The sequence below is a fragment of the Periophthalmus magnuspinnatus genome, chromosome 14 (assembly GCF_009829125.3).
Source record: "Periophthalmus magnuspinnatus isolate fPerMag1 chromosome 14, fPerMag1.2.pri, whole genome shotgun sequence".
In the NCBI taxonomy this organism is placed as follows: domain Eukaryota; kingdom Metazoa; phylum Chordata; class Actinopteri; order Gobiiformes; family Gobiidae; genus Periophthalmus; species Periophthalmus magnuspinnatus.
In genome coordinates this window covers 30467616-30478674 of record NC_047139.1, presented here as the reverse complement: position 1 = coordinate 30478674, position 11059 = coordinate 30467616, and the positions used below count along the sequence as shown (strand labels likewise).

The 11059-nt window shown below is 41.3% G+C and overlaps 1 protein-coding gene across 4 annotated transcripts in view; it reads left to right on the top strand.

Annotated features, from left to right (window-relative positions):
* The first annotated feature begins 689 nt into the window (after positions 1-689).
* The window catches only part of grik1a (glutamate receptor, ionotropic, kainate 1a), a 46183-nt gene continuing 35813 nt past the window's right edge, over positions 690-11059 (top strand). For all 4 annotated transcript variants that reach the window (XM_033978789.2, XM_033978790.2, XM_055226681.1 and 1 more), the window contains exon 1: positions 690-822. In XM_033978789.2, coding sequence (XP_033834680.1) covers positions 741-822 — 82 coding nt within the window. In that variant the 5' untranslated portion in view covers positions 690-740. The remainder of the gene's footprint in view (positions 823-11059) is intronic.

The window sequence follows — 11059 nt, the reverse complement described above, 5'->3', positions numbered from 1 at the left end:
CTAATTATATTTATATCTATTAATGTTGCTGGTCAGTGGTCAGACATACAGCACACTTTTATTCTGACACCCCCTCGCCGGATGCGCGCGCTCCCTCATTCAACCCAAACCATTGTGCGCCTCTCTCTCCTCTGCTCCAGGCATGGGCCTCTCTCTCCTCCTCTCTCTCCTCCTCTCTCTCCTTTGCTCCAGGGATGCACCTCTCTCTCCTCCTCTCTCTCCTCCTCTCCTCCTCTCTCTCTCTCCTTTGCTACAGGGATGCACCTCTCTCTCCTACTCTCTCTCCTCCTCTCCTCCTCTCTCTCCTCCACTCTCTCCTCCACTCTCTCCGCCTCTCTCTCCTTTGCTCCAGGGTTGCGCCTCTCTCTCCTCCTCTCTCCCCTTTGCTCCAGGGATGCACCTCTCTCTCCTCCTCTCTCTCCTCCTCTCTTACCTCCTCTCTCTCCTCTGCTCCAGGGATGCGCTCACTCTGAGCGGTGAACTCACATTGCCCCGTGTTGGGCACAGTTAAGAGAGGAGACAAAGCTGGAGTTACGCATAAACTTTATTCTTTAAGTCATGGTTGTCCATGCTGCTGTTTGGATTGAGTTTTCTCTCTGATTGGAGGGGGCGCAGCGATGCCCAGTGCTCTGGACACATTTAGGACCTGAGTGGAATGGCTCCGGCAGTTCTGTTAATGGACGCGATTCTTTTCCCTCTGTCATGGTGTGGACACCTGTGCTGAGACCTCTCGCAGCGATATGGAGAGCAGAAGTAGACTTTTGACCTGTCTCCTGTTGGCTGCGCATCTGTGGGTGTGCGTGTCTCAAGTCCTCCGGATCGGTAAGAGCAACAGCTGTTTGCAGCGCCTCCAGAGTGTTGTACACGCGCTTTCCAAACATTTCGTTTTGTATATGGGCTCTCTCTTCACATATAACAGAGCCCCAAATGTTGTGTGTTGTCATAAGTTGTAATTTTGATGTAAAAGTACTTAAGACCACTCCTGTGCTCCAAACTAGACTCTATTTGGTTTCAGTTCTTATTTGTTCTGCGCTTTGTTCAGAACAGCCTATCTCTTGTTGATTGTGAGGCCAAGTCTGGTGGTGGATTTGAGGAAAAAGCTTTTGTCATACCTCCAGTCTTCCTCTTTGAGAGAAGCTTAGCTTGTCTTGAAAGAATTGTCTGTGACCTGTGCGTGGTGAGTGGGAGACCCCTCTCTCCTGTGGACTCTCAGCTTTTGTATTTTTGGGCTATGGGGAATACAAACAAAAAATCTGTGACTTTGTTTTTGGAACCTGTCTGTTTTTGACAGATGCTGAGTTTTCACCCCAAAAAGCCAAAGAGAAAAAATACTTCCTTTATCCACCAAGTGTCTAAAATTGAGGCTCATGCCCATAAAACTGTATTTATCCTATAATATAAAGGTTCACGATTGAACTTTTCTGGTGGGAGGTCTGTAAGGCACGATTTTCAAAAGATTTTGAGAAATACAGATAAATGTGATTGAACAATGTGAGATATAGTCGTTTAAAGTGCTCGTATTTTCATGTTTGTCTGTAATATTGTTTGCTCATCACAAACAGACCTGGAGTTTTGTTTCATTCACACATGTTTAACACACAAACCCTGCATATTTAGGCTTCTGTCAAATGGAAAACAGCCTGTTCCACCTTTAAACTTCATACACCTCCACCTGGAATTGCCAAACTCTACTGAATTAAAGATAAAAGGTATCCATTAACTTGAAAACTACTGCTTCATGACATCACATGGTGGAACAGAGCGTTTTGAGCTTTGGAGATGTAGACAGACTAATCATAATACTCCAGGTATGTTTTTGAGGAGGTAACAGGATTATAACATGGCTTAAAACTCACAAGAGTCAATTTTGTGTGATATAGGATCTTTAATGCCCTTCTGTGGAACATTCCTGGCAAATATTAACATCTATAAAGGCAAGAATGTGAGACAGGGATGATCAAGAAACAACAATGAATATCTCAATACTTTTTATGGAATATCCCAGTGACAAAACGCAGACAATAATTTGACAAATCCAACAGAAAAGTGCATTAGTTGAAGTATAAGACACATGTTAAAGGACTGCACACTTCATGTCCACTTTTGTATATTGTTAATGTTATATTATGGATGTTATGAAAAATATTAATATAGAAAGTCTTCTTAAAATGTAACTGTAATGGTCTATGAAAGTCACTAATGCTACCTGGAAAAAACTTGTGTATGTATAGGCACAACATCACAGTAAAATGGTATTGAGTTAATACAGAAAGATAATACAGTTGCTTATTACTTCTCTCTGCACTCATACAGGTCAAAGTAATAGATTATCGATTGCCCTGAAGGCTGATGTATACTCCGTTTGGGGCGTTTTCATTTGGGATAGTGGCTGCTGCTGCTGACGTCTATCCATCATTGAGACAGATGTGACAAAGGCAGAGAAGCCCTCCTAATCTTCCTTTGTCCTTCTGTTGTGTGGAGTCAGGAGCAGAGCAGCAGAAGTTCACCTGATTAGACGGGAGGAGACACGGGAGGAGGGTGTGTTTCATTATCCCACAGGCGCACTCACTCCCCTTAGGCTTAAAGTCAGGACAGGGCTGCCTAGTCATGCCAGAGTTTAATTGGCTGAATAAAATAAGCACTGGTGTCAGTGGTATTGCCGAAACTTCAAGTGATGCACTGGATACATCTGAGTTTGAGATATGCACCTGAGTCTGTCTGCTTCTCATGTACAGCACGACTGTTTGTTACGTTACTGAACGCCTGCTAAAAAGTCCCATTAATGTTCAATGTCTATGTCGATTACGACTGTAAGGAAATAACTTGAGACTTTAGATCAGATCAGATCAGAAGACTTTTATTGCCATTGTTTGTGAACATAGTTCACAAACTAGGAACTTACTACAGTGATAAAGTGCAACATAAAACACACTGAATAAATACAAATACAAATAAGGGCATGCACAAAGTTAAAAAAGATATGCTTAAAAAATACTTATAGGTAGAAAATATATGCAACAGCAGCATCAGAATAACAGTGCAAACACGACTTATTAAAGTGACCGGTGTTATAAAGTGTCCAATTTTGTACAAATATTATAAATTGTTCATGAGACAAATGGCAGAGGGGAAGAAACTGTTCTTATGGCGAGAGGTTCTGGTTCCAATGGACCGTAGCCTCCTGCCAGAGGGAAGTGGCTCAAATAGTCCATGTCCAGGGTGAGAAGTGTCAGCTGCTATACGGCCTGCTCGCCCCCGAGTCCTGGAGACGTACAGGTCCTGTATAGATGGAAGGCTGCAGCCAATCACCTTCTCAGCAGAGGCACAATGCGCTGCAGTCTCTGTCTGTCCCTGGCAGTGGCCCCAGCGAACCACACAGTGATGGAGGAGGTGAGGATGGACTCAATGATGGCCGTGTAAAACTGCACCATCATCTGGACTGGCAGCTTGAGTTTCCTCAGCTGCTGCAGGTAGAAAATCCTGTGTTGGGCTTTTCTTGATGAGGGAGCTGATGGTCAGCTCCCACTTGAGATCCTGGGTGATGCAGGTGCCCAGGAAGCAGAAAGAGTCCACAGTGGTGATGGGGGAGTCCGCCAGGGTGAGGGGAGGCAGGGGGGCTGTGACTTTCCTGAAGTCCACGATCATCTCCACTGTCTTCTGGGCGTTAAGCTCCAGGTTGTTGCTGCTGCACCAGGACACCAGCCGGTCCACCTCCCTCCTGTAGGCAGACTCATCGCCGTCCGAGATGAATCAGATGAGGGTGGTGTCATCCGCAAATTTAACCAGTTTGACATAGCTGGAGGTTCAGCAGGTGGTGTACAGGGAGAAGAGGAGGTGAGAAAGTACACAGCCCTGTGGAGACCCTGTGCTGATAGTCCGAGTGTCTGAGACATTCTTCCCCAGCCGCATGCGCTGCCTCCATGTCCTGGAGCAGAGCAGGGAGGATGGTGTTGAACGCAGAGCTGAAGTCCACGAACAGTCATTAAGTCCAGTGATCCTGGGCTTCTTGGGGACGGGGACAATGGTGGACAGCTTGAAGCAGGCTGGGACGTGACATGACTCCAGGGAGGTGTTAAAAATGTCCGTGAAGACAGGAGCCAGTTCCTTAGCACAGTGTCTAAGGGTGGAAGGAGAGACACCGTCTGGGCCCGCGGCCTTATGGGGGTTTTGCTTCCTGAAAAGCTTAGTCACGTCCTGCTCCACAACTGTGAGGGCAGTGGGGGAGGAGGAGGGGTCCGAGGTGGGTTTGGCTGTAATGTCCATGATGGTGAGGGGGGAGGGGTGTGAGACCTCAAACCTCGCATAAAAGCTATTCAACTTTTCTGCTAGTTGTTTGTTGTCCACGGCGGGAGGGGCTTTGGGCCTGTAGTTGGTGATTTGCCTAAGCCCTCTCCAGACAGAAGCAGAGTCGTTGGTGGAGAATTGCTGCTCCAGACATGTATTGTACTTTGCTTTAGCCTTTTCCACCTCTTTGCTAAACGCATAACGCCTGTAGCCTTCACGATCTTCTGCCCTGTAAGCCATCTCCTTTTCCCTCCTCAAATGTCTCAGTCTGGGTGTGAACCAGGGTTTGTCGATGTTAAAAGTCACCCTGGTGCATGATGGAATGATGCTGTCCTCACAGAACTGAATGTATGATGTCACAGTGTCTGTGTACTCATCCAAACTGTCTGTGGCCTTGAACACATCCCAGTCTGTAATGTCCAAACACGTGCGAAGCTTCTCCACAGCCTCACTACCAATGATACCAATTTTGATACTATGATATTTAAAATAGATAATAGAGTGCCATTTTCCACACAGAAATAAAGTAGTATCTTTGATAATACCATATGGTCTTATTTACCGTATTTGGTTTGGTATAGATCAAGGCCAGTCAAAAAGTTTCAGAGAAGTTCCAATGTTTTTCTTTATTTATTTGTTTTATTTTATTTATTTATTTATTTTTGTATTCATAATGGTAGATGTGATTTGATCTGAAACTAACATTTTCTTAAAGCTTTTGTCTGCTTTATATTTATAATCTATGACACCTGTGGCTCATTAAAATTTGTACACTGTAAATCACAATATTGATCTAAAATGACTTAACAAAAGAAACAACTTTCTCATTAGAAAACTGCGGCCCCCAATGGAGCTGACGTCATCACAACAAAGAGCCGTGTATCTGTCAGTACACATAGTTGCACATCACACCAGTGAGTACAACAGATTTTTTATTTTTTTTCATTTAAAGCAAAATGAGTACATGACACTGTTGAATCCTACGGATATTTTATATATATATATATATATATATATATATATATATATATATATATATATATATATATATATATATATATATATATATATATATATATATATATATATATATATATATATATATATATATATATATATATATAAAAATAAAAATGAAGGACAAAGTGACAAAGTAAGTACAGAGCGGGGGGCATGTGCTGGTGGAGGTGAAAACAGGCATTGATCGGCAATGTGGCATCTTGAAAATAAGCCATTAAAGATTACTCAAACATGCACAAATCAGTCCAAAAACAACTTCGAAAGGGTAAATGAGAAGGAAACAAATATAACACAGTTGAACGTTTTCTAAAGTAAATTTTGCATAATAGGTGTTTTAAATTATAGTCATGACAGGAACAAACTACAAGACGAAAGTTTTGTTTTGTCTCAAAGTCAATTTTAAGCTATTTTAGAAAGCCTTTTGTTGAACAAACTAGTAAAGAGACTACACCGGCCACAAATGGTGTCTTTGCCTCCCCCAAAAATACTTTTAAAACATGATTTTATTGTGCTTTAGAGCACATTGATAATAATGGGCTGTTATTCAATGGTAATGAATACATTTATGTGCGTTCACACTCTTTATGATTATAGCCCAACGAGTGGGCTGCTTTTGGACCACAGACATTCTGTCACTGTTCTGTTTGAAATCAATAATGAGATTCATTATCAATCACAATTGGCTGCATAACTGAGACTACCTCTTTACCTCTGTATTGCCATCATTTTAAGGTATATTAGTTTAAAAAAAACAAAAACAAAAAAAACAAACAGTAGTAGTAGTAATAACATGTATTTTTCTATAATATTCTTTTGCCTTTTTCTCCTTGGTAAACCATAGCACCGACAAAATGGTTCAAGATTAAAAGTTAAAATTTCACACAATGCATTGAACAACTTTTAATTCAGTGTTTATGTTTATTAAATATTTATACTCTAGAAAGTCTGTAAAATTCTGTTAGGGAGAGCATCTGACTTAAAAAAGTTAAATCAGTATGCAAGAGAGTACGGGCAACGAGGCTACAGTAAAAATATGCTGAGTGTTCCTAACCCCTGAATGAATATGAAAAATCAAAAGGAAAGTAGAATCTTATGGTTTTACAGAAGCTGATTCATTTATTGCAGCAGAGATTTGAGTTATAGCCTGAATAATTTAACTTTCCCTCGTCTTAACCTTCATTCTCTGCACTTTGTCATGCACAGCTGGCTCAGGTTATCTCCCCCTGCCAATGCTCACTATACTTCTCTTTTTCTACGGACGGCTTTTTCCATTTGAACTTCAGTCACTCGGGCCACGACTTTCTGATACGCGCTGTAGCTCTGGGTCACATGCATTAATATTCAGCCCCATTGAAAACCAATGAGGAGGGCTTTAATGCTTGAGTGCAGAGCCAAGATCCACACAACTGTCTGAAGGGGATTTACATAGCTACAGTGTATGGGTGAGCAGCGGTAAAGAGCCAAGTTTGGCCCCAGGAGGCGTTGGTAAAACTGTCATGCAGTTCAATTGGAGATTAACCTATATTTGCCAGATAGATGCTGCTATCAGTGGTGAAGAGTAACAGACTTAGTTAATGTAGTTTTTTAAAGCACAGGTTTTAACATTCCCCCCCCAAAAAATATTCATGGTGTCCCGATATATTTGTTTAATGCCATACTGTGGAATATTTTATACAAAATAACGGTATAGCACTCTGTTTGTTTTGATTGGCGTTTTTCTGTGAACCTAGAACAGTACTCCTCCTCTTAGAGTGAGATGTGCCCCAGGGTTCTACATTAGAGCCGACTGTCTTCGCTCTGTGCATGCTTCCCCCGGGTAATGGTTTCAGAAAGAACAATGTGGCATTTCATTGTTTTGCCGATGACATTCAAATATATCTGCCAGAGACGCCAGGGGCAGCCAGACCACAGCCAGACCACAGCCAAAGCTCTGCAGGACTGTCTCAGACTGTCTCAGACATGTGACCACAGTCAGAGCTCTGCAGGACTGTCTCAGGGATGTGCAGACTTGGCTGAGCACAAACATCCTGAACTTAAATCTAAACAAAACTGAGATTGTGATGTTTGGTCAAGCTACCCACTGCTTGGGCCTGACAGTACGTGGTCCTCTTGGGCCTGACAGTGTGAGATCCTCTTGGGCCTGACAGTATGAGGTCTCTTGGGCCTGACAGTGTGAGGTCTCTTGGGCCTGACAGTGTGAGGTCTCTTGGGCCTGACAGTGTGATGTCCTCTGTCCTCTTGTCGTTGTCCTTCAGTGAGTGATGTTGGGATGACTGTGGACTGGACAAGCACATTAGCTCTGTCGTACAGTCCAGCTTCTTCAATTAAAAATGTTCTTGATTGTGTTTAGATGTCTCTATGGGTCCTCTTTATCTGAGGGAGTTACTGCAGCTCTATACTCCACCCAGAGCCCTGAGGTCAGAGGTCAGCTGACCAGCTCCTGCTGCTGTGCCCAAAGCCAGACTCAAGACCAGAGGTGACAGAGCCTTTTCTGTGGCAGCGCCCAGACTATGGAACAGCGCCCTCTGCCTGTCAGATCCTCTCAGTCTTTAACACAGTTTAAGACTAGACTGAACACCCACCTCTTCTCCCTGGCATTTAATACTAGACAGGATGGCCTGTGTGTTATTATTCTTTTCTATGTTTTGTGTTGTCTGTTTGTTTTTTGTTGACTTTTATGTGAAGCAGTTTTGTCAGCTGAAGTTGTTTTAAATGTGCTATATAAATAAACTTGAATTGATTTGAACTTGAATTGAAAGTAAAAAAAAAATTTAAAAGATCCCAAATGAAATAAATCAATATTATTAGGGCTTGACAAAATGAAAAGAGCTTTTATTATTAAATGGAAATGTGTCCTCTACATTTCATCATTGAAGCATTTTACATCTTATCCCCTCAACATATTTATTCCTATGGGACTTATAGTTTTGGAAGTTGGCTGCTCCGCTTCACTTTGAGCTCTACTATAGATTTAGTGCACAGGGTCTGCACAGTGGAATGATCATTTTTCAGACTGGCACAGGCTGGTGATTTTGGCCTGTATAAAATGCGATAGGCACCTGTAGCCTGTCATAAAGCAGAGCGAAAGCCCTGCTGTTCATTTGTATGTATTGGCGCATGCTCTTCCTTTGTGATGTGATAGTGATAGGAGACTGACTGGACCGCATCCACTTTCATCTGTCCACCGCCCTCTCTTTTAAATTGTCTCATTTAGAAAGCACTGGTGTCTGCAACATTTGTGCCCCCAAAACAAATGGATCCAGGATTTTGAAAGGAGAAGAAAACCTCAACTTCAGGGCAAACATTCTCATATGTGCCAGGGTAGATGCACCTGTAGCAAAATTCACTTTTTATTTCCGTGCCAAGAAACTCACAGAATGCCTCACAAACTTTGGCAGGGCCTGAATGTAAAAAACGCTCATTACTTTTGAGTATAATTCTGTCGCAGTGGGCCCAGGACTAATTAACTTTACTTTAAGATTTATAGAGCATTGGGTTGGGACTGCTTTGTGCCATTGGGAGATACACAGTAGAGGAGAATGTGTTTGCTTGTTTATTTTGTTGTTGTTTATGCATAAACAAGCTTGAGTACAGGCTTTAAAATGATAAAATGCCAAAGACAAAAAAATCAATATGGCACTACTTTGAATAAGAGAGACTTTCACTTTCTCTATTGACAAAAGTTATTTTTAAAAAATGATTGCATTATAGTTACTTCAAGAGCCTAGTCAATAAAATACAATGCACTTATTTGTCTCGATGGCAGCGTTAAAGGTGTACTCTGTAACTTTTCAGGAGGGGGGGGGTTTACTTTATGATTTAAAAATATATATAGATGATATTAAGTGCATCATCCTTTTCTAAGTCTCAATGTTTTTGTTTGCTGCTGAAATCTAAACATTTGCCAGATCACACACCAAGTGAGGATACACTATTTTTAACCAGCTTGTACTCACATCAGTCCCCAGTTCTTAAGAAGCTACAATGAGATTTAAAACTGAATGCCTAAGCAATTAACAACTTTAACAAACCGTTGAAAAGTGGACAAATGGAAGTTGGCCCATTTTATTGGCTCATGGGCCAGGACCTCTGACAGACCTGCCACACCAGTGTAATTACCTTTTTTCTTCATTTGAAATATACTTTGCCCTTGCAAAAGGCCAACAAATGTTGAAATGGAAAAAAAAATCTTCTCATTAGCTGAGTCAGATGTGTAACCTTTGTGAGCTACAGGATTTATCAACTATGCCATCATGAATCCCAGTATAGTTATAGCTTTATTTTACTTTATTTAAACCACAGATTGCGCCATTCTTTTCCTGCAAAATAGACTGAGTGAGCTCCGAATGGAATAATATGAGTGAGCAACTGTCCATTTACAATCCTCAGGCATGCATTAGTTTGAAGAACTGGTCTCTCTTTTTCCCTCTTTTGCTTTAATTTGAGGAGGAACAAGGGGAAATATATTCAGTGACTCCCAAATTGGGACCTTAACCTTTTTCATTGGATTCCCTTTGTGAGTGGACATTCCATCCCAAAAACCTTTTTTGTTTCTTTGCCTTTTACTTGATAAATGAGCCACTGCCTAATGCCTTTAGCACTGAGTTTAACAGTGTTCACTTGAGGCCATGTGTCTGTCACATCTTTGATGCAAAGGATTTACATGAGTTAATATATGTTTTTGATTACTGTATTTGTGTTACAAGTTCCATATGATTTGTTAATGTGTACTCCACCTATTTTCACATTTCTCTTCTAAATCTTAATTTGACCACCATTTTAAATCACTGCTTCTTACTATTAATATTTACCAAAACTTTGACCTTGGAATAGTTGGCTGGATAATGGATTTATCTGCAGGACTTGGCTCCCCACCTCTTGCTCACCTGTTCAAAGTCATTCTCACACACACATGTATCGTAAGTGTGTACTGCATTGGGCCTGTACACAGGAGACTTTAGGAGTCCATGATTTTTAGAGCATGCTCTGAGTGTAGCTTGCAGATACCCCTGTCCTTTTCTTGTCCTTGTCCAGGTATTGCCGGCTTTCTTTGCTTTTTCTTCACATTTTTTTGGCTCACCTTGGTTTAAACCGGGCCTTTTCAGAGCCAAGAACAACAGGGAGCAAAAAATATCTATCATTTACTTTGACACTATGGACTTTTTACACTTACAAATGCATTTTTGGCTATATCCAACCCCATAAGTGCACCACAGTGTTAGCTTCAGTTGTTTCTGTCGCCTCAGCAAAGTATTTCATTTGTCTTATCTTATGCAGCTGTAATAGAGACACCAACTTTTTATTTCATCTTGTCCTCAAGACAATGTCCACTAGAGACATTTACTTTTGCATTTACTCTAAAAAAGAGCACAATAACACAGTAGTTTGGATTGCTGGTAGAGTTCACTCATCGGATATAGTAATTGTCTGGGTTCTCTCATTTTCTCAGCAGGAAGCGGTGATGTGATATCAGATGACATATTTATTCTTGAATACTAATATATTGAAATTTATATGGCATTTAAATGTAACTGCAAACATGATGGAGAATACTAAACGGCTTACTTTCTGAATACATTTGTGTGGGGAGCTGCAAATGTGGTTATAAGTACATTTGTTTACAGTAGTGACAAGACTCAATGCTCAGTCGAGTCAGTAGTTGACCTGTCAGAATAAATACTATACCAACTTACCGTTCAATAGATAACAGATGGAACTATAGTTTGGGGGTCCGTATTTATTGTGGGTACTTTTT